The sequence below is a fragment of the Poromitra crassiceps genome, assembly GCF_964638095.1.
Source record: "Poromitra crassiceps genome assembly, chromosome: 6".
Lineage (NCBI taxonomy): Eukaryota > Metazoa > Chordata > Actinopteri > Beryciformes > Melamphaidae > Poromitra > Poromitra crassiceps.
In genome coordinates, this window is record NC_139627.1 from 19,307,203 (window position 1) to 19,332,115 (window position 24,913).

Genomic DNA, 24,913 nt, shown 5'->3' on the forward strand with positions numbered 1-24,913 from the left:
AATGGCAACATCAAAGAAAAACAAATGCAAAGTAACAATACAGTACAAAAGAAGGGGAAAAAAGGCTCAAAACAAATTTTCATGTTAATAAAATTACCAGCAGGAGCTCTGCTGCTCAATCACAAGCCTGACTGACTCAAACAGCAGAGCAATCAAAGGAAGAATTATTTCCAAGTCAAAAAGATAACATTTATTTTACAACAAAATATACAGTCAGTCAGCTAGGAAAATAAATATGTATTAAACATTTGTACAAATTAAAATAACTACACAAGAAAATCCACACACATACAACAAACAAACACCACATACAACCTGAAGCAGTGCTGCACAGGCCACACTTAATGGTTACACGTCTCTCAGCTATCAACTGTTGGACTCCATTGCAAGTCGGAGAGGAAATACTTTATTACAAGTTGATTGTGATAAGTGTTAAAATATCCCTACCAACCTGATGTGAACCTTCACCTGTGTTAAGTGTTAGAATATGCCAACCAACCAGATGTGAACGGGGGCTGATGGGCTGTGAGACAGGATCCACAGACTGCGTCTTAATAAATGATCATGAAAAAACATGTGAAGATCATTTCAAGTGTGAACCATTACTAGACCATTAGGATTTGGTTTGCAATGCTGTTGAAAACAGCTGGGGGGCGCTTTAAGACAATTGGTGTTACTTGATTAAAACGGGATGCCTAATTTAGGACCAAAACATTGACAAAAATAAAATAAAAAATATAAATTTGATTTAAAATCCAGTTTCAGAACCTCGCTGTGTCTGCGTCACCTCTGGTTTGGGCAGCAGGTGAGAGGTAGTCAGGATTTGTTTTTTCCTCAAATGTTTGTGGTTTGGTCTGTTTGAACTGTGCATTAGGACCAAACGGTTCAGATTCTACAGATGCTTGTCAGCGATAACATTTCCGTCTTTGTCTTTGACGCGGACTCGTCCGGTGGGGTAGCGGGTCTCCTGTCGGCCGTCGCTGTAGACCGTCTTCACCGTGCCGTCCGGGTACTCCCTCCTCTTGTAGTCGGCGGTGTGGATCTCTTTCTGGCCCGTGTTGAACTGGATCTCCTTGCTGCCGTCTCTGAGAGGAAACATCCAGCCTCAGTTACTTAGCGGTCAGTCATGAAGCTGCTTTTATCAGCCCAGACCCCACCAAGTGAGACACTATGCTTGTTCGCTTTACCCAAATTACATTTTACTGTCAGGATTGGACACTGACCAAAACAAAGATGGTTGTACTCTAAATGCAGAAACGAGTGAAGCTGAATCTGTGTTGTTTCAGACGTTGACCTGTATAATCTGATGTGCGGTGTTTCAGACTTACAGGTCGACTAGGGCTGCAACTAACGATTATTTTCATTTTCAATTAAGCTGTTGATTATTTTCTAGATCAATTGATTGTTTGGTCTATAAAATGTCAGAAAATGGTGAAACATGTCAATCAGTGTTTCCTAAGGCCCAAGATAACATCCTAAAATAAATGTATGTCTTGTTTTGTCCACAACCCAAAGATATTCAGTTTACTGTCATAGAGTAAAGAAACCAGAACATATTCACATTTAAAGTTGAACTGAAATGAAGTGATTTTTTTTCTATTTTAGATCACATCCCTGGTTATCCAGTGCACCTATTTAATAATATATGCAAAGAAAAACACAAATCTAATTTCTTTAGTTTTTCACATGAAAAGTTCATATTTTAGGATATCATTCGTAACTGTAATCTACAGTATGCTGACGTCATTCAGTACTATCAAATTTCTACCCAATTTCAACCAATCATATGATCACAACATGACAGCTGTCAATCAATCTTCATTCCAAGGAGAATATTCTGAGCAGGCAAGATGGCTGCCTAGTGCTTGTAACCTGGGCAGACGTTTCTAGCCCATAAATGTTAATATATACATACCAATAAGTATGGAACATAGAAAATAAAACAAACTGTCTTCATTTAATGTAGAATGCAAAGACGTAACTGCGGCTCTTACTCCGGCCCCTCGGACATTTCACAGCGGGCAGCAGCACTCTAATCGTCTGCTTTGAAACAGCAGTACGTACGGAGGCAGCCAGTTGCCCAGTTCTCTGCGGATCTCACACGCGTAGGGGAAGAACATGCTGAATCCCGTATCCCACTGGATTTGGGGGCAGAACATGCCATACAAGTGCCAGGATTGGCCAACGTCAACTCAAGTCCCCAGAACGGTCAAATCAAATCATCGACACGCTACATCCCGCCTCTCAACCCTCTTTCAGTCAGGGTAATGTGAATTTGTTTTCAGTTGGATACGTTATCACAGACCCTGTGATGTCATTTCAGCTGGTCTTTAAAAAGCTGGAATCAGAAGTCAAGACTAAAAAAAAATCACTCAAACTGTTAAGTCGATTACCAATATAGTTGGCAATCAATTTAGTAGTTGACAACTAAACGATGAATAGTTGCAGCTGTAAAGTTGACCTCAGTATGATGTGACCTGTGGAGTTTCAGACTTACAGGTTGACCTGTATGATGGTCCCGTCTGTCAGCACGCTCTCCTCCCGGCCATCGGGGAACATGGTCTTCACCGTCTGGTCCGGGAACGTGATCTCCTTACGGCCGTCCGGGAAATGCTTTTCTGGAAATGAAATGGAAGAATAGCGTAAAATGTAACTGGAGGGAGTTTCAAATGCTGCTGCAAATCACTGGAGGCAGTATGTGAAGTGCTGGGATATAACACAGTCCGGGGCAGGACATTGACCCTCTTTTTGGGTCCAAAATTAATTTGTAACTTGTTTCATTTTTAACTTCATTTTCATTATTATTTCATTATCTATATGGGAATGTCCACCAGCTAGCACACATCCATGGGAATTTACTTTTTGTCTACCACAGTGATTCATCATCTCCAAAATGCAGTCTACTGTATTTTGACTGTTTAACAATTTAATTTGGTTTTTAGAATACAAAAGAACATTCAAACAATCCCTGAATGTACCCACTGCTAGCTAGACTCCTTAGTATAGGATCTCTACAGTAAGTCATCAAAACTTACAATAATGTCCAAATGTACCGTAGTCACTTTTCAGTGTTTTTGAATTCATTTTCATTTTTAGAAACCTAGCAGTGGCAGCCCAAATGTACGATGTACTGGAGGCCAGACGGAACCGCAGAACGAAACAGAATGTGAGTTCACTTGACCGGATGGTTTTAACCAGGCTATTAAGACCCCACTCACTGTAAACATGCTAAATGTAAAGTAGATCATAATAGACGGAAATGTAAGATGCAGGGCCGTAACCAGGGTTCCGAAATAGGGGAGGTCCAGCAAGGGGAGGCGGACGGGCGCCGCCGGAAAAAATTTGAGGGTTTTTTTCCCCCTTTTTTAGCCATATTTAGAGTAATATATAATTTTAAATCAACATTAGGATTATACTGTTGTGATGTCATTATTCAGTATATTCTCTTTCATGTCACCACCTGCTCAGCTCTCCTGTCAACATAATTGTAACTAACAAACACAAACTGTTTTAACCAAATTCATATCAAAATGACACCTACAAACACAGGTACACAACCCAAGCCGTACACAACACACAAAGTCATCATCGATAATAAAAAAAACATACAGAGGGACATTTATTTATTCCTGATAGGAACGATTGAAAAATAAAATAAAATATATTATGTTGTTTTTAACTTTACACCACCTCTTTTTGTTACTTATTGGGTCATGAAACTGAAACCATGCATATAGCCACCTGCATACCTGACTTCGGGAGCTTGGCAATTGGCATCATGCATGATTAGCCAGTAGCATCCCAACGTGTCACACAGGTAACATCACTTAAGGGACAGACTAGACACTTTCTTGGTTGTTGCTAAAAAAATCTGTCAGTGTCACTCACTGTCTGTCGTTCACTCGCTCACTGTCTCGCAGCTCGCTCACCTTCAATTATCTCGCCAGGCAGACAGACAGTCATCACCACCATGCTGCTGCTCTCTCGGAATCAAGTTACCGCGGACGCGGCGTCAGATGACTTCCTGCCTGACCTGCCTTTCGTTTCAAATTAAAAGCGATCCCGTGTTTTTCATGCTTTTCCATGCAGATTGTTTTATTTTTTTCTCTGAAATATTAGGGGAGGTCCGGACCTCCCCGTCCTCATAGCTAGTTACGGCCATGGTAAGATGTATGTGTGCTTGTGGTGTGAAGTGAATGTCATGAGTCTCACCCGTCTGGTTGTTGGGGAAGTGCAGCACCTCCATGCCGTCTGGGTAGGTGGTATGTGTCGTCTGGGCCTCCGCGTAGTAGTAAATCTGGAGGACAAGAGCACAAGACACAGTTCAAATGACACAGATACAGATATATTGCTACAGTACAAAATCTTATTGGCCAATCATATCAAAAGTGACCTCAAGATTCAAGATTTTTTATTGTCACTCCGTAGTACAAGTATCACGTGTGAAATTCTTGTGCTGTAGGCTCCGTTACAACATAGTGCAAAAAATAAAAGATATACAGTATAAAGAATCAACAAGAGGCAACAAGCAATAAAGCAGTAAGACACGCCACAGACAGTGGCGTATTCACTGCCCATAGTGCAAATGGCATGAACATACTTTAAACATAATTAAACATAATAACATTCTGTTAGGTGCAAATAGCGTATACCTAATTAAACATACTATTGAACATTAGTCATACATAATGGTAGCATCTACAGTGCGGTACAGTACGGCTACTACGCTATTTGTATATGTTAAGGAGTCTCGTGGCCTGTGAGAAGAAACTCCCTCAAGCGATTTGTGCGTGCTCTTGGGACCCTGTATCTCCTCCCTGAGGGTAGCAGGGAGAACAGAACAGACTGTTGTGGGGATGGTTTGTGTCTTTGATGATCTTCAGGGACCTCCTGAGGCACCGCTGGTTGTACAGATCTTGCAGTTCTGGCAGCTCACATCCTGTTACGTGCTGGGCCGCGCTCCTCACCCTTCTTAGCGCCCTGCGGTCCATGGTGGTGCAGTTCCCGTAGCAGGTGGTGAAGCAGCTAGTCAGCAGGCTTTCAATGGTGCCTCTGTAGAAGTCCCTGAGGATTTTTGGCCTTAGCCCGAATTTCCGTGTAGTCGCTGTTGGGCCTTTTTGACAACAGTGGCGGTGTGGTTGGCCCATGTCAGGTCCTGGTCGATATTGACTCCCAGGTACTTGAAGCTGTCCACCCTTTCCACCACTGTGCCGTTGATGGTGATTGGGGGGTGTGCGCCCCCCCCCCCCCCTTCTGTAGTCTACAATGACCTCCTTTGTCTTGGAGACGTTCAGAGAGAGGTGGTTGTCCTGGCACCATTGTTCCAGGGCCTCCACCTCCTTTCTGTAGGCTGTCTCGTCGCTCCTGGAGATCCGCCCCATGACCGCTGTGTCGTCTGCAAACTTCACGATGGTGTTCGAAGTTTGAGTCGCCACGCAGTTGTGGGTGTAGAGGTCATACCAGAAGGGGCTGGAGACGCACCCCTGTGGCGCTCCTATGCTGATGGTCAGTGGGGAGGAGGTGAGGTTGCCCACTTTCACCACCTGGCGGCGGTCTGTTAGAAAATCCAGGATCCAGTCACACATCGCTGTGCTTAGTCCCAGATCCTTGAGTTTGCTTACCAGCCTGGGGGGTACTATGGTGTTGAATGCTGAGCTGTAGTCCACGAACAGCATTCTCACATAGGTGTCCTTCCCCTCCAGGTGGGAGAGGACGGTGTGGAGCACATGTGCTACTGCATCCGCTGTGCTCCTGTTGGGGCGGTATGGGGCGAATTGTAGCGGGTCGTGGTCCGGGGGGAGTGTGGGGCGGATCTGTGATATAACCAGCTTTTCGAAGCATTTGCTGGCCTTTAGCTTGTTATTACAGAAGTTAACCTTTTCCTACAGTTTGAAAGTAAATTTGAGCAGAATCCCCTTTTCACTGAACATTAGAGATGATTGAAGGAGGACAAGACTGCCAAGCGAGCTTGTGACTGGAAGGTCGCTGGTTCAATCCCCGGGACGGATGGGATAAATCCAGGTGGGGAAGGTGAAAGATCTTTAATTCATCGTTCAACCTCCTTGAAATATAGAAAATCTTGTCTAAATAAGTTAGCTTGTCAACCAAGGACTTGATTTTCTTAATTGTGCCATCCATCACTTTGCAAGGGCAGATTTTACTTTCCCCCAAATGGAGACTTAATTTCGCAAGTAAACTCTTTTCTATTTTTATTTATTCTATGTCAGCTAATGATCTTCTGCGTGCGGGCAGCAGCCTTATAATTTATAGAGAAACAAGAAGTCAATCAGACTCTCTCCCCTCCCATAACAGCTCTGAGCCTTTGAGCACGGCATTTAAAAAGAGCTGCTGAATATCCAGGAGAAGGCTGTGGTGGTGTAGTTCTGTCAGATAACAAATGTGCTCAGCAGATCTTCCCTGGGTAAATCAATATTCCAACACGGTCTCACCACTCTCTGGTCGGCCATGACCTGCTTGGTGTCTCCATTGAAGAAAGTGACTTTAGCCGTCAGTCCGTCTGCTGAGAGCTCCTTCCTCGTGCCGTTGGGGAAGAGGACGAGGCGGCCGCCGCCCTCCAGGACCTTCTCTGTCTGGAGGAACAGAGACGCAGACGTTATGGGCTCTCATTTAACTCAAACAATCCCACTGTAAAATGTCTAATTCATCTTCAACACCAACCAAAATCTGCTCCATGTCCACTTGTATGTTCTAGTGGTATAAATATTTAGATTTATGTCTGTGGCTGTAGTGGGTACTGGGAGAAAAACTACAGGTTAAATAAATTCTCAAACTTTGTACTTATTTGTTGACGTTTGGTGATATTTGGTAGTAAAAAAAGTACATAAACCTATCTTATTTCATTTGGGTTACCATTGGAGCAGGAGCAATTGATTTGGCTTGAACATTATTGACCAGAGTTTGAAAATGTTGCTGTCTGAGACTATTTTAGTTTGGACTTCGTTTTTCCCTTTACGCTAGTGGTTCCCAACCTGTCATCTGGAATTCAAATGGGGTCACCTGAAATTTCAAATTATTATATTATTATTTTTACACACCACACACAATTTCAAACTACCAAAGAGGATTCGGGCTACGTGAAAAATTCATTTGAGTTCTGAGTTTAAGTCAGGATTTTGAGAAGAATAAAGTCAGAATTCTGAGATTAAAGTCACGAGTTCTCAGATTAGAGAAAAAAGTCAGCATACTGTTACATATGACATTGATGATCATCAACACTGGTTGGGGGTAACTCATTACAAAAGTAACATACACTATTACAGATATTACTTTTAGCAATAACTCTGTAATATAACTTTATTACCAATAGGATTTCAGTAATATACCAGTTACTTTGTCAAGTAACAAGTTACAAAATGAGTTTACATTTTTTATTATTATCAAAGCACATATTTAAAGAAACAATCATTTCCTAAACAAATTGTGTGTTTTATGCAAATAACCACTATAGATGACAATAACAAAGGAAAAGGATAACATTTAGAATTTTGGACAGTTTACACTGACTTCAAGACGGTTGGAATTATTTTCCCGGGATGGTTTTGGGGCAGCGATGTCATTCTGCTACTGCTGTTATTTTGGTTAAAGTAATGCAAAGGTAATGTAATAAGTAAGGAGTTACTCTACACAGGCAGTAATATTGTAATTTAAGTAACCTATTACTTTCAAATGAAAGTATCTAGTAATGGGTGATACAATTTTGAAAGTAACTTGTCCAACACTGCTGATGATATTACCGATGTACCGAAATTTGAATGCCAGGGGTCCCTAGATTTTTGTGACCTCAAATTGGGGTCACAAGCCAAAAAAGGTTGGGGGCCCCTGCTTTATGCTCTACTAGTTAAGTTGTACCTCGAGTCTCCATGGTGCAACTCATTGCAACATAAAATGTAGTGTCGACTTGACATCCTGACTTATAACACATTCAGCTGCAGCAACAGGCTGCTGGTGAAGAAAAAGAAGCTAGAACCAGTCCAGGATCTGTTTTGCCTCAGAATGTTGTCATGCTAAATTCTACCTGATGGTTCCCACTGTGCTTTTAGGATTCTCATAAGATACTTGAATGTTTTGCGACAAAAACATGTCCATATTCCTCCTCACCTTCCCATCAGGATGTGTGATCACCTCTTGCTGGCACTCTGGCTCTTTGGCCTCACTGGACTCTGGATCACTTTGGAAAGAAGCTCTTTCCTGGAGAGAATATATATAAACAACAAATGAGTCGACATGGACCCCATACTACACTTTCAAGTGTTGTGTGTGTGTGTGCAGCCACACTGTATGCCATGCATCTCATAGAGCTGAAGCAATTTGAATGTATACTGTATATCTGTAAAGTGATACAGTATTTGACAGACAGGCTTCACATTGTTATTATTTCCCCCCCCCCCATTTTCTCCTCAATTGAACTTGGCCAATTTCCCCCCTGCTGCCCTGGTCGCTGCTCCACCTTCTCCAGATCTGGGGAGAGCCGTAGACTAGCACCATGCTTCCTCCGACACATGCGCCGTTGCTAGCCGCTTTTCACCTGACAGCGGAGAGCTTCACTGGCAGGACGTAGCACATGGGAGGATCACACTATTCCCACGAGTTGCCTTCCGCCTCGAACAGGCGCCCCTGACTGACCAGAGGAGGCGCTAGTGCAGCGACCAGGACCCTTAGTGCCCATTCACACCATACGCCGAAGCAACGCTCAACCTACGCTGAACCCACAAGTTTCATTTAGGCGTCCTTGTTAACAGGCGAGGACGTTCACACCAGCCTCTCCAGCGTGTCACGCTCAAGGCATGTTCAAGGCGTGCTCAAGCGATCGTTCAGGATTCAGTCTTATTTTCCAATCGTGATGCGTGAAGCTGCCAGGCATGAATTCAATGGAAGTTGTGAGGGGGGAAGAGCCGGTGGAGCAGCTCCGAGCGAGGTGCTGAGGAAAAGAGAGGGCTTCTGGTGTGACTGGTTAAGGTGCTGAGGAAAAGAGAGGGCTTCTGGTGTGACTGGTTAAGGTGCTGAGGAAAAGAGAGGGCTTCTGGTGTGACTGGTTAAGCGTGAGCTCAGATTCAGCGTGCCTCAAGCTTCAGCTCTGCTCATGTTAAGCGCCTGGTGTGAACAAAGGCTTAATCGTGCTTGTATGGACGCCCGACCAAGCCGGAGGCAACACGGGGGCGCGAACCTGCGGCCCTCGTGTTGGTAGGCAGGGAATCTACCCAGACACTGTAAAATGATACAGTATGAGACAGACAGGCTTCACATTGTTCCTTCACACTGGAAGTACTGCAGATTTAGTGTAGTTGGCAAACAGGGATTCTGATGTATAATTTCTCATGTTATATCATTTGTATCTCCGTTTGCGCAATTTTCATATTGCATAAATATTACATATTTTCATATTGTACCGTTTTTCATAATTCTTTATAATAATAATAAATAAATATCAATATTGCATGGCAGCCAGTTGTGCCGCTCACTACACATCAGCTATCATGGTGGAGAGTTGAGGACTGAATGTCCCAATTAGATGGGATGATTAGGTGGCCTTGACAGAAGAAAGGCCTGTGTGGGAATTTAGCCAGGGCACCGTCGTCACACCCCTACTCTTTTTTTCCTTTGTCTCATTATTTTTACAAACCCTGCCTGTACACCTGCTGTACTTCATAGTCTATTTCCATGCTTTATTGGTGTCATTTTACTTGTTCTATAAAGCCCATTTGGTCTATTCCTATTGATTTCCTGTGCTGTACGTGTAGCTGGGTGTGGCTGTGGTTCTTACCGGTGCAGTGGTGTGTGTGTGCTCCTGGCTGCTGGCAGGCGCTGAGGCTCGCCTCTCCTCCAGCCTCGAGCTGCCTGGAGCTGCCGGCTTCCTCAGGCTGCTCTTCATCCCTGCTGGAGTCAACACACACACACACACACTCAGCTTAGAGCTCTCAGTCACTCACTCACTCACTCTCACACTCACTCACTCACTCACTCTCACACACACACACGCAAGGGCAAATCTATGCTAGTTTCTAGCACTCAAAATCATTTTTTTCATTTTATTTACCACTGGGTCAGTACATCAAAGGATGTGTTTCACTGGGTCAGTACATCAAAGGATGTGTTTCAGGGACCCAGTGGTAATTAAAAGACGAAAGGGAGATTTTGAGTGCTAGAAACTAGCAAAGATTTGCCCTTGCACTTGGGCATATACTGTATATATATTTGTGCCAGTCTTGTGGCGGGGCTTTTATTTTGAAAAGAAAGAGTTCAAAATAACTGACGAAGAAGAGACCTGAGCATGGAGCTGGCCTGACAGTGGAGGTCTGCAGCCAGACCCCTCTCCAAAAACCAGCCCCATCATGTCTGAAGGTGTTGTTGCTTCACGGGTTCACTGTACCTGCAGCAGCCAGGCTGTTGTCCCCCTGGCTCCCTCTAGTGGCTGCAGCTGTGCAGCTCTGTGGAGGAATACTGCTGCTGGAGTCCAGAGGAGACTGAAAACACAAAGACAGACAGACTGGAGATATCAAACTGATAGTCATGACAGAAAATGTGGCAAGAGGATATCAAGAAAGAATCAGGGCTCCTGCACTATGATACAATTTGACATTCTGTCGTCCTGATAGACACGTGCATTTACATGCCTGTAAACACACTGTCATTTCACAGCTGAAGATTATTCTTCAGTACACATGTTGAACAACACCCTGTTATAAAATGGATAGTTCCGGTCCTTGATTGTGATTGGCTGAGCAGCGTTCGAAGCCGCTGTAAAATACTCTATAAACACACACCTGTGACCGCATCACAGTATTACTGCGCCATGTTAGCTAGCTAGGTTAGCTAAGCCCGCTGCCTGCTGGCTGTAACACAGTTTGTCAGCCTCAAAACACCACTGAGTGACCAAAACATTCGCTTGTTAACCATTTGAGTCATGCTGGGGGGCATCAGCTTTAAAATCCGTCGTGTGGTTGTTGAGATCTCAACAATAATGTGGCTATTTCAGCTAAGCTGCAGATGGAATACCGTGGTGCTCATAAAACGTTGAAGTGACTGGAGGAGGGGCTTGAAGGACTACATTTCTTGGCGGAAGAACAATTATTTGTTATCGATATTGCATTTTGTTGTTGCTCAAACCTGACCAGGCAGGCTATGTGTAGCAACCGTTTTATAAAAGCAATAAGGCCCGTGAGGCCATGATTTACAGTGATTTTACAACAGCTAATGTGTGTTTAAGACACGCCGCTTGGAACAGCCCTTAGCTGTTGAAAACAGAAATGCTACCTTACAGCAAATTTAACCCCTTTAGTGGCAGACGGCCCGCTGCTCTCAGACATTTTGGGCCCTTCCTTCTTCTCCTTGCCCTTCTCTGCGTCTGCCTGGCTTTTCTTCCAGGAGCTGAGGCGGACTGTCTCCAGTGTGCGAACCTGAAGATGAACAGGAAATGACATATTAAAACAAAATGAAGGCAGAAAATTAAAAGATTGTCAAAATTAAAAATGCAAATTGAAAGACAAGGCCAAAAACATTCAGATAAAACTTTTAACGGTCCCCATGGGGAAATTGTGATAGGATTCAGCAAAGAAAAAAACTATAGAAATAAAAATAGAGCACATGGGGGAATAGAAACCTAGAAAAAAATAGTGAATGTAGAACATTGGCTATCGGCGATATGCAAACATGTGCCTGTAACTGCAACAGTTGGAGTAAAATAACTGCTCCCTGAAATAATAAATCATGATAAATAATCATGATTACAGAAGGACTCAGCTCTAATATTGAAGGGTTTGCTGTGAATGTTGTCAGGAGTGCACCTCGTCCCGCAGGCCGGCGTTCTCCTGGCTGAGCGAGTCTATCTGCTGCCGCAGGCGGTTGTGGGTGGACGACCAACGAGTCTCCCGTCTCCTCAACTCCTCCTGCAGAGAGCCCAGCTGCTGCTTCAGAGCCTGCAGGGAGGGTCATAGCTGTTAGCAATGCTACAATATGAACATTTTGGTGTAACAACTCAATGTAACATCTTAGGGGGCGGGGCAATCATCATACTAACTTTTCAGAGCAAGGCGCAGAGTCGCACAGCTCGTCAATGTCAGTTGGGGGAGGCAGTCAATCAAATCGATTGACTGTTTCAGGGTTCACTTCCCACTCTTTTCTAGAGATCATTTTCCAGGACATTTCCAGTGATGATCCAGCTGGTATACAGACAGGGATCGCACCATACAATATTGGAAAAATCTGACATTGCAATATATTTTGTTTCTGCGATTATTATACACAGTATTGCGATGTGAAAAAAAAATACAGGAATTTTCACCAAATGACTTGTATAGCCCCTTTTACGAAGGTAGTGGGTAACCTGTGTGGGTGATGTCGTAGCAAGTGTTTTTAGCTGCAGCCAGAGTGATTGGCAGGATGTTAGTGTGCAAAGTGCTGGGTATCAACCAGAAAAAAAGTGATAGCCTGACGTGTTTGAGTTAATTTGCCTCATTACTTGACATTGCACATCCTGTGATGTGACTATTGCGCATGCGCACATTGTGATGATGCTGCTGCTGAAACGATATATTGTGCAGCCCTACCATACAATGACACTCTCTGTGGAAGTCGCATTTATTAAAAGACGTGCAGTCTATGGCTGTAACGTATCTATGACATCATCTCTTACATGCTGAGAAGACCAATTGATCATAGAATAATGCAAACACACTTGTAGATGTACATGTATGGCGATGGAATTTATAAGATGGGATGTGTTCTTGTGTAAACCAAATATACCAGTTACCAGCCAGCAGTCCCTAATATTTACATTTGAAGTATAATAACGTAACTTACATTATTCAGAGTTTTGGCCGCTTAAGATATGTCATCCAACCTGCATGTGCTACGATGTGACGTGACTTTGGGGTGCGTTCACTCATTCACAGCATTTCCACAACATAAGAGAGGAGCCAATTCAAAATACTCTCATCCATAAACTACCATTTGATCATCAATATGATCCTGAACATAACTTAGCTCTTTTCAGATCGCAAAGTTATCAGTTTTGGGACCTCTGATAGACAGCCTAGTAGTTCTTTCTCAGGAAAACAGGAGAATGTTGAAATAATTTTCCAGGACAGCACAAGATTTTCCAGGACATTTTACTATGTGACGGGAAAATCGGTCAACTGTTTTCCAGGATTTCCAGGACACGTGGGAACCCTGTGTTTTGATGTTGTTTGATGTGGTGTGAAATGGTGGGACAGATGAAAAGCTGATATTAGCCTCTTTAACCCGGTCGCACACGCAGCCATGCTCCTCATTTCTCCACAGGCCACCAAGCTGTTTTGCCCAATGCTGTCTGTCTAGGTGTTTTTGATGTGGCTCACTGTTTCTGTGTGATCGCCCCCTTATGGCTCCACTAAGTCAGCGCCCCATTCATAGGCAAAGGAGCAGATTCAAGAATGTTCTCTTTTCAGCTTTAAGAGTTCATGAACATTTACTGAGCGGTTGTAAAATGTGTGACATTTCCCATGCTGGTATACAACTGTGTGCACGTATCACCTGGATCTCCTCTCGTTCCTTCTTGTCCGGGATGGCTCTGGCGGCCGAGGCGTGCATCTCGAACACCTTGCGCTCCTTCTGCAGCTTCCGGGTCTCCTCCTTCCTGTGCTCCTCAAACCTGGCCAGCTGCTCCGCCTTCATCTGCTCAAACTCCACACGCTCCCTCCTGCAACCCAATATCCAGGGACCACATCAGGACCACACGCACGCACACACGCAGACACACACACACACACACACACACACACACACGACCAACGTCTTATGTCAGCATGCTTCCAGCGACGGAGGGTCTGAATCACAAGTCAGATGTAGATATCTATCTAGACTAATTTAGATATCACATATCATGCATTCGGTCATGTGAGTGAGTTTATCTGTCTGCCTACTGGACTAATCAGTACACAGTTTGGTGCAGTTTTCTTTACCTACCTATGTGTGCTGAAACATCTTTTTATCTCCCAGAAAGTTTTGATAATCTACTGTGTGGCTATTTAATTTTATTTATTTTTCTTGTGATGTGTAGCTTTTAATTAAACTAGATATTATTCGGATGTGCACGTATTTCCCATGACTTGTCAGCTGCCGTGTGAGTGCTTATAACTTATAAACACTAAATATAGTTTGGTTATCTCCTGCTCTTACATTATTTTTATTATTATTTATATTTGGTTATCTCCTGCTCAGTGCTCTTACATTATTTTTTATTATTATTTATATTTTTTATTATTTTCATTTTGTGCCATATATCATGTAAGAGTTATTGTTTTATCACTTTTTCCAAATATTGTGCATCTTTGTTTGGGAACCTTAATTTACAGGCATACAACCTTCAGGAGAGCAGACAGTTTCTCTTGAGCCAACAAATGCTAGAACCAGAGGCAGTTCATATGATTTTGACCTTTATCACCATTGTAAGGAATCTGAATATCCAGAATCAAGCAGCAACAGGTCAAACAGTAAATCCAAATATGGAAAAGGGCCCGTGCTACCTGAGGTTCTCCTCGTTCTTCTCGTTCTCCTGTCTCAGTTTGGCCAGAGCAGCGTTCTCCTTCTTGAAGCGCTCAATCTCAATCTCCAGCTCCACCAGTCTCTCCCTCAGCTGTCTGGACTGGACCTGCTGGCCTGCACACGCATGCACACACACACACACACACACACACACACACACACACACACACACGCATGAACACCGAGACAAATGAGGATTGCTGATCTGTGACCAGTTTTATCTCTTCACAATGTCTAAAGTTTGCTTGACCCCAGATCTGTATTTTACAATTACCCCTGAGTTGTGTAGACTGCTTCCTCCGATACATGTGCAGTCACCAGCCGGTTCTTTTCACCTGACAGCGAGGACTGTACCATGAATGTGGCGTTCCAGGTTTGAATCTGTCCCAGCACCACTGTCGCATGTCATCCCCCTCTCTGTCCCAGTCTGTCCTGCCTCCCTCAACTTTAAAACGGTCTAATAAATACCGTTTCATTCAGAGATGTGTCAACACACAGAATCAAATCACACTCTCCACGACACTTCACAAGTCTTTAAAGGGCTACAGGTGTTGTTGGTCTCACCTGATGCCTCTTCTGCCTTTCTGGGCTCAGTGACAGCAGCAGGAGGAAGAGGTGCATTCTGGGCCTTGGGCTTCAGCGAGGGGAACAACCTGGCCATGAGCTGGGAGGCGGGGCCAGGGGAATCCACCTCCTGATTGGCCAAACTTAGAGCCACGCCCTTATCCAGCTCCACGCCTTTGCTCACCGCCACCTTCCTCATCAAAGTCCTTTCCGGAGGAGAGAATCCTGCCTTGGAAACCGGGCTAGCTCCTCTACTGTCATTGGGCGGGCCGACGGCGGTGTGCTCCAGGTCGCTCCATGTGTCATCGTCGTCCAACACCAGTCTGCCCTGCTGCTAGGGGTGGGACAATATAATATTATCGACCATCGTGATAATAAACACTAAAGATAATTGTATCGTCGTGAATTTCCAATAATCGTATAATCGTGAATACCGCCACCTGAGAATGAATATAGTGCCGAGTCACGAGTCACTTGAAAAAGCATCTAACTTAGCTCACTAACAAATCACAGTACTATTGCTTTAAGTTAAATCAGATGTGTGGAAATATTAAAAATAAGAAACGACAGAAAGATGAGGTTCCCACCTGCAGAACCTGCTGGAGGAACGTGTCTGCCCTGGGGGCCACCACCTCCGATATTTGTTTAACCAAATGTAAGGTAAAGTGATTTCAGTATGTTTTAGTGCCATATTAATAAGAGTTTTAAGCATATTTTGATGATTATGGCGATAATATGGTTAATGGTGATTATTTTGGACAGGATAATCGTGACATGAAATGTTATGGTCCCACCCCTACCTGCTGCTGCTGGCCTCTGTCCTCCAGCAGGGTGGAGTCGTCAGGGTCACTCTCCTCGCCATCTTGTCCCGTCACATCAGAATACAGCTGCAATGATTAGTCAATTAATCCATCAACAGAAAATTGATTGTCAAATATTTTTTTATAATAGATTAATTGTTTAGTCTGATTTTTAAGAGAGAGAAAATCCTCTCCTTCCAGCTTCTTATTAAATGTGAATATTTTCTGGTTTCTTTATTCTTCTATGACTGCAAACTGATTATCTTTGGGTCTGTCGGGTGGGTCTATCTGTGGTCTGTTGGTCAGGAGGACAAAACAAGACATTTGAGGATGTCATCTTGGGCTTTGGGGGAAGGGTGATGGACATTCTTCACCATTTTATGACATGTTATAGACCAAACAACTTAAATCGATTAGTCGACTCGAGAAATTAATCAACAGATTAATTGATAATAAAAAAAAGAATCGTTAGTTGCAGCCCTACATCAGAACCCGTCTCCATGCAGCTGTCCTGGTCCTGGTATGACCGCTTGTCATATGGCGGGTTGGACGGCGCGGGGAAGCAAAGGGCGCTGGGAAATGTAGGCGGATCGACCGCCACTCCCTGGTCACTGAGTTCAGAGCTGCAGCAGGATGAAACGTCTGACGTCTCGTGCTTCCCTTGGCTCCCATACTCCTCTTCCTCCTCCTCTCCAATGGTGTCCTTAAGCTCCTCGTCACTCGCCTTCACCACCAGTACTTTAGAGTCCGAGGAGTTGCTTTTACATGTCTCACCACCGCTGTTGCTACTGCTACTTCCACTTCTGCTGCTGCTGCGGTCCATGTGAAGTGCAGCGGGAGGCGGCGATTTGGGGGACTTGATGGGGGTGGAGGAGAGCCGGCGCTCGTGGAGCCCCTTGACAGCCCGGAGCTGCTGGTCCATCTGAAGAAACTGCGAGTCGAGAGCAGAGGTCAGACGTCAAATGTCAAACATCACACAAGCAACCGCTGGCTTCACAGTCAACAGAACAAATAAAATGAGAAGATACAGGCAGGGAAAAACAAAGCTCACACCATCAAAGGCTGTTTGGTAATAAAGAAAAGAGAGAAAGAAAGCTGGTGGAGTAAACTGAGTAAATCACCTTGGTGACGAAGGAGGAAGTGGAAGAGAAGGAGAGCTCATCAGCCGCTTGCTCCAGCAGCTCAAACTCTCCCAGCTCCATGTTCTCGAGGTGCCGCTCTCCCTCCCAGCGCTGCAGCTTCTCCTGGAACGACAACTCAAAGGAATCCTCTGGAACCTCTACCTCTTCTGACCCCGTGGTTCCTTCTGCTGAATTCAATCTCTTCTCTCTGGCGGGGTGCTGCTCAGCCTTGCCCAGGCCGCCGGATAGGCCCAGCTGTTTGGATACAGCGGGTGGCCGTTTGGTTGGGACAGTTTGAACAGACTCTGCTCCGGTGTTCTGTCTTTGGTGGCTACCCAGGACCTTTCCCCGCGCCGCCTTGCCGTGGGCTCGGATGTCCTGAGGCGGTGAGCAGCGGTCTCTGGCGCGGTTCTCCTTGTTGAGTATGGCCGTTTTGCGCTGGATGGGAAGCCGCTGGCTGCTGTTCGCGCTGCCTTTCTGGAAGGACGCGGGCTCCGAGTTGCTGCGGGTTATGGACCGGGGTTGTGGTTTGGGATCCTTCTTCGCATCCTTTATCGGTAAAGAGGCTTTGCGTTTGTTGGTGAATCGAGAAAGACCCTCTCCTCTCTTCAAAAAGGCCCTCTTGGGAGGGGCTCTCAACCCAGCATCTCCATCTTGGTTCTGTTGGGGCAAAATGACACAAAATAGATTCTGAATAACACCATCACCATTAATACAAACTTTGCCTATCCGTATGTGAGTGTGTGCATGTGAAAGACAGTGACTAAAAAACTCTCGTAAGCCCGTCTTTTATTGTCACACGAACACCACAATACATGCATGCGGCCACAACACACTCATGCTGACGGTGGCCGGTGAAAAGTGTCCTCTGCATTTAACCCATCCAGGCATGTCCTTTCCTCCGAGGGGCAGGTCGACTAGTTACATTACTAGTTACAGTGATGTCGTACTGGATTGGTTCAGAAAACTACGGCTCCTAAGGGGTAGCGATTGTCAAGCTATATACTCATCATGATTCAACAGGTTGATTGATGATCTTCAGGTTAGGGCTGGACGATATTATCGTTTATCGTCTTTCAGTGGAATCATATTGTGATGATAAAACGATATATTATCGTGACACACACAGCTGCTGTCTAAAATTGACGATGACAAGCACATTCTACTTAAAAACTCGGATAGAAATGAGGTATGGTAGGAATATTACCAGCAAATTTCAGTTTTGTCACACATATCATTACCATTCTGTTCAATGAGATGAACATTCATTTGATTATTTAACGTGATTTTGCATACATGAACCATACTAAATTCAGAATCCTTGATCCTTGAATCAATATTGATTTCAACCATATCGTCCAGCCTTACTTCAGGTGGCCTAATTTATCTTCCAAAATGTGTCATGTTTTGTGATCAAACCCTCAGTGTGACCTCTGACCTGTTGGACAGCCTTCACCCTCTGATCCTCCAGCCTCAGCTGCTCCTCCAGCAGCTCCTCAAACGTCTGCTTCTGACTGCTGATACCAGGCTTGATGGGCCTGGAGACACACACAGACACACACCACGGACAAGTTTGACAACACATTCATACACAAGTGTACATAAAACACATAAAGGTCTACATGCTGTATCTTTAATCTTCAATGTATTGCACTGTACTTATATTTACAGTATTTGCTATATATTATTATATACTGTAATAATGATCATAGTGAAGATATACCTGTCGAGGGAGACTTGATCTTTGTCTCTACTGTGCTGTTCAGTCGTAGTGAGACCTTTATGCGGTACTAATGTGGTGTCAAGCTCCTGATAGCGGCTGGCATCAACGCTCTGATCCTGCCCATCTTCTCTGGAGCTCCACGTGTCTGCAGGAAGGAAAAAGTTCCAATTGAACAAACACATCAACAATGAGTGCAAATTCACAATAGCTGTGACCACATATGCCGCTATGGTACTGGCTTTGACCTGGTAACTTGAGTTCAATTGGAAGAACATGGTCCTGTATGTTTGTTATTCATTTTTTCTTATATATGGCCTCAGACTGACATCTTTTATAGCCTCAGACCGACATAACATCGTCACTGATGACATCACTGATGACATCAACATCATTAGGTAATTATGGCAATCACCTAATAAGAAAATCCGGCTCCATCATCATCATCGCGGCGTCATCACTGATGACGTCACTGATGACCTCATCACTGAACTATAGCCTCAGCCTTAGGGCAATTAATTTGCCCTAATTAAAGAATCTGGCTCCATCAGGGCGCTCTTTACACTTCCTGAAAGTTTCAGCCCAATCGCAAAACGGCATAGCTGTGGCTGAACACAGAACTTGAAACAGAGCCCACATACTCAATTTTATATAGATAGATGCAGGACGGCAGGGCCAGCCCACACTACTCTGCTACTTTTTGCCAACTGGCATGAACACACACACACACACACACACACACACACACACACAAAAACTCCATGGCAAATTTCAGCTTCCTACGGTGAAAGCGGTGGCCGCCAAAGGATGAACTTTTTGTTGACTGACCGAGCAACAGAGTGACTTATTCACGAGTTTCCTGATGAGACCGTGGGCGCTTCCATGACACCCTCCCTCCCTGTTTCCAGCTGCCGGTTGCCTGTTTCCACCCAGGACCGTTCATAGCGAAAGAGACTGAAAATAATCATAATAATTGTTGTGACTTTGTACCTACCTATGTCTTGTAATGGAGCCCCCCAGCACAATAATTTCACACGTGCATAATTGTACAACGGAGTGACAATATCTTGAATCTTGAAAGAGAGGGACGGCTAAAGCTCCGTTCATGACCAAATAATAAGAGTTCCGGTTTGGACGTTTAGCCTTCAAAACAAAAGCTGCCGCTATGCAACCACATACTATTTTTTAGCAATTTCAGCTAAAATAAGCCCATACAGTACGAGTGAATTGACATTCACCTCGTTTTTGTAAAATATCGCACGCCACTATGCAACCACACAACGTTACTATTTATAGCCATTTCGGATCAAATAAGCCAAACGTTCCCACTCTTTGACAGCGGCGCACACGTCCTTGCTAGTGAAAAAAATGTAAACAGGAAGTCGACAACCGGCAACCGCTGAGAATCATGGGAAACGTAAGTCCAGAAATAAGGTGAATAGAGCTGCTAGTTAAGGCTAATCAAATGAATAGAGGAGTCAATACAAGAAGAAGAAGAAGAAACAGCAGCTGTCTCACCATCTGTCTGGTCTGCCACCTCCTCCTGGTCTTGACCTCTCTGTATCTGCCCCCGCCTCGCAGCCTGTGGGGACCTGGGCTCTTGCCGGGGGCCGCAGGTGGAGGCTGAGCCCTGAGGGACTCCATGGCTGTTTGTGGTGGGGCTGTGTGGGTTCTCTCGGTGAGGAGAGCCCCCCTGGAGGGTGTCCTCCCCCCATTCTGCCCCTGACTGTGCTGAGCCCTCTGTGTAAGATGCATTACATTCTGCTCAGTGTTTATGGATCGACATGTATACAGTACATGAAAAAGCTGGCGTAAGTGGGAGCAAAACAGAAAATGATAAACAGGGTTCTCACTGTTTTGTAAGACAGACTTCAAGCACTTTTCAAGGATAGATTATTTCAAAATGATGGGTCAATAATTCAGAGATGTTCACAATTCACATACTATACCATTACCAGTCTCGTACAGTATGTCCTCTACTGCAAATTTGTTTCCAGTCATGCTTAGACATCGGAATGAATCATTAACACTTCACATAAACTCAGCACAGCGTGGAGAGTGATACTGTAGACAGGAAGAACGTAGTGTATCAAGCTTGGCCCAGCAATGACAAGAGATGACAGAGAGCACAAGGCTCAAAATCAGAGATTCCAGTAGGCTAAATGCAAGCACTTTCAAGTACTTTATTTTTTTAATTTAAGCACTTTCCAGACCTGTGGCAACCCTGAACAAAAACATACTAGCAGGGCAAACGCGTACCTGCGAATGCTCATAGTTCCCATTCAAACCACACACCAGTGAACCAAATCAAACTATGAAATCCCACAAAGTGTTTTGCCTCCTCACCTCCTCCACAGTGCTGGGAGCCCTTCATCGTTCCCAGCAGCCTCTGATGCTCCTCCTGGAGACGAAGGATCTCCTCCAGCTGATGGGCTTTTAGCTGCTCCTGCATGTGCTGCTGCCATTGCCTCAGCTACACACGCACGCGCACGCACACACACACACACATGTACGTCTTACATTTCCGTCTATTATGATTTACTTTACATTTATCAAACACTCTTATCCAGAGTGTTTACAGTGAGCGAGCAGGTGGGATCTTCATAGCCTGGGTAAAACCATCCGGTCACGTGTTGTGAACTCACATTCTGTTTCGTTCTGCGGTTCCGTCTGGCCTCCAGTCTGGGGTGGGCGTTTTCAGAAACTACAAAGTGTACGGGCCAATCAGGGACGTGCCTCGTAGTTGACTTCATAACCCGGCCAATCAGGAAGGCCGCCGGCAAAACAGTAATGGCTTGGCTCAAGTAGTGTCCTCTAGAGAGAGAGTGGCATCAGCGGAGGACCAAAATGCGAGACTCATTAGCCAATGAACAGCCAGGAATGGGTCTCGCGCTACTTTTGCATGCTAAAATAAAGCTGATAATGTACAATTTGATTCAAGAAAAAAAAAACTTTCAAAGGACAACACAAACTGTCCTAACCCTAACCCATTTTGCTGCAACTCGACAGTGCTGCTTAATCCAGGACCTTACTTCCTGGGACTTTTGAGAGTAAGAAACTGGTCCATTGGAGTGAGTGGAGATGTCGCAACTCTTTTTACACGGCTCTGGGCTCAAGCAGTAACGCCAATGAGTTTAAACAGCCATAAGTGCATTTATTGCAGAAAATAGACTCAATAACAACAATTAAACAAGAACAGGAGTATGCAACAGCAGAGTTTCTCGGTGGAAAAGAGGTTTTCACCGTTCCTCCGAGTGGATTTGACTAGATCTGATGCTGATTGGTTGAAGGACTGGATTTGGCGACGCTAACTGGCTGAAGGAGTTGTCTGTCAAGACAAGTACTTCCACCCACTGAAATTACTTTGCACACCTTGGAGTCCAGCCGGAACCGCAGAAAGAAACAGAATGTGAGTTCACAGAGGCGGATGGTTTTAACCAGTCTAGGGTCTTCAGAGGCTTTATTCTGTCACTGAATCCAGCCCAATGTTTGTCATAATGCAAAGCGACTGGTTTCTTCTGTCAGACCGGCCCACCACACAAATACACAGTTTACACACCTGGCAAAGTCACATATTAAAAGTACTAATGCATGGCATGCAAACACTTCTTTCAACTACTTGAGTCCTGCTCTGCTCCGCCATAAATAACCTGTGGGGATTCGGAAGAAACCATTTAGCAAGGAGAGGGGGGAGATGGGAGTTGGAGGGTATTAGGAAAACAGGAAGCAGTGATGTAATTGATCCTGAAAACCCCAACAAAATGCCAGAGAGAAAATAAATCCCATTCAGTAAAGCTGTCCCCAGAGGATCAGAGGTATTCACTGATTCAGCCCCAGTCTTCTCACATCACAGCATCTGTGTCGTTGTTTTAATTATGGCACTACTTGCAGCTCATAAAGTAGGCACAAAAAAGCGTATTGTGTTGCAGGCCTGTTTCCACTAGGTTTGTCATAAGAGCCTTAGTATGTTTTGAGACTGAAAAGCTGTACTTGAGTATCCCAAACTAAGGCATTTACTGCTACAACTACTAGACTCTTCTTCTCACCCATAACCCTCAGTTTATTACACTTGGCACAAAAATTATGAATATGTTGTGTGCCTGTTTCTGGTATGTCCTAGTTACTAAAATGGAGGGCTGACACTTGATTTTGAAAAGAAAAACAATGTGTCCCGGGCTGAAAAGGGTGAAGATCACTTGTTCTTACCTGTTCCAGCTTCATCATCACGGAAGCATCCTGGGAGGTGCTTGGCACCTCCTCTAAAGAGTCCAGTTGTCCTACTGAAGTAGTCTGAGGAGGAGCAGAGTGCAGACCATTCCCAGGCCTGTCAGACATACTCCTCTGTCCTCCGGGTGGCCCAGACAGGCCATCCACACTGAGGCAGCAGCTGCTGTTGGTGGAGGCGGGCAGGGGGGCAAAGTCTGAGGTGAAGGAGTCGTCGGGGTCTCGGGGCGGGGAGCCAGGAGCCGGCATGTGCCTCAGAGAACCAGCCAAGTCCGGGGAGGGGCTGAGGATCACCCCGGCTCTGGAGCTGCTCGGCATCCACAGGGCCAGGAAGTCAGCCTGGGAGTACTGCTGCCCATCCGGGGATGACATGCCGCAGACAGGCTCTCTGTCTAATCCAGGATTAGCACGACAGATTATGGTGACAGGTTAAGAGGCAGACACATTAGCACACTTTCGAAGCATTTATAGATGATGTCCACTTTTAGGAAAACTATCTGACATTTCCTGTTGTCTCCGTCAGGCTCTCTGTCTAATCCAGGATTAGGACAACAGATTATGTTGGCAGGTTAAGAGGCAGACACCATTAACACACTTTTGAAGCATTTATAGATGGTTTTCATGGAATTGTGTTGCCAGGGAACATTTTGGAACCTATCTTATGTCCTCTTAGTTATTGTTATTTAACACTGCAACAGGAAGTAAACTGGGGCAAATTTGGAATGTTTATGTTTCGAAAGCATCTAGAGGCCCACACTTAGGAAATCTATCTTTAGGACCTGGTTTACACGGATGTAATGTTAGTTAATTCGTTACATCAGTGGTTCTCAACATGGGGTCTGGGGACCACCAGGGTAGGGGTCCCTGGGGGGGGTCCCCAGCAAATTGATGAATTGTTCAACTTCAGCATTGTTTCATCTACAAGAAGTTAACAACAGTTAATGTAGAATACTATTTTTGGCACAGTTTCACTGTTATCTCACTACCTACAATACAGATTGTCATGGAATTCTGGACAAAATCAAATCGAACAATATTCTTCGATTTAGGTCCGAGAGACAAAAAATAAAATCATATCTTGGGGGGTCCGTGTATGTATGGGTCTTGATATAAAAATGGTTGAGAATCACTGAGTTAACACTACATCACAGACAATGACATAAGTAAAGTGTATGTTTGTTGTTGTTAGCATTAGCAACAAACTACCCTTGCTAACTAGCTTTTCATTAAGATTACATAGCCTGACTGCACTACATTGTAACGTCAACGTTACATGCCATGTAGGCTAGCATTTGCTAATATTTCGAAACTGTCCTAGCTAATATTGGAGCAACTTAATTTGACGTTAACGTCAACCTTTGAGGTTTCCTGCCTGGTTGGACTGTAACGCTAATGTAGTAACGCTAGCTAGGTTAACAAAAGTTAAGCGGTATAACGTTAGTGACTAATAAACCATGTCGAAATGCAGCAGTTACCTGTGATAGAGAAGACTGGTGTAATTACTGGAGTTAAATATACCAATAGTTTTAAACTTTAAAGATAGATGACAGGTAGGCGTTTCAAAGCCTGCCGCCATATCAAAACAAAGCCCGCGATAGAAAAAAGCGACTACAAACGAGCTGTGGCATTATGGGCAATGTATTTTACATTATGATTTTTACAACTCCAATTTCGCTAATCTGATCTTTTTTATTTTACTTGTTTGATATTCACACTGTGTAAAATACTACGGGATTTACCATAATGTGGCGTTTTCACGGGTTTCCAACAATACACAGTAAACTTTATGCTCGAAAATAGCGGTTTCAAATCACTTCCGGTTCAACTTATTTCAACAAATGTTTCATAATAAAAGTCACATGGCGATTTCCAGAAAAAGTAGATTAGTATACATTAAGACGATTTTATGTTTGGTGACTTCTGTGGAGACGGAATTATATTCCTAC

General features: G+C 44.4%; 1 protein-coding gene across 1 annotated transcript; it reads right to left on the bottom strand.

The window, feature by feature from the left end:
- Positions 1-780: 780 nt before the first annotated feature.
- Positions 781-24,454, bottom strand: cpap (centrosome assembly and centriole elongation protein). The gene is made up of 21 exons (XM_083638140.1): positions 24,443-24,454; positions 22,950-23,359; positions 21,090-21,216; positions 20,262-20,483; positions 18,747-18,891; positions 18,462-18,561; positions 17,024-17,689; positions 16,387-16,833; positions 15,903-15,989; positions 15,103-15,433; positions 14,520-14,652; positions 13,528-13,693; positions 11,802-11,933; positions 11,277-11,414; positions 10,388-10,481; positions 9,782-9,891; positions 8,119-8,208; positions 6,450-6,590; positions 4,213-4,297; positions 2,498-2,618; positions 781-1,085 (listed from the first exon to the last, which is right to left on the bottom strand). The coding sequence occupies exons 2-21, from the start codon at positions 23,337-23,339 to the stop codon at positions 893-895; spliced, it is 3,918 nt and encodes a 1,305-aa protein (XP_083494266.1). The 5' UTR covers positions 23,340-23,359; positions 24,443-24,454; the 3' UTR covers positions 781-892.
- Positions 24,455-24,913: the final 459 nt, after the last annotated feature.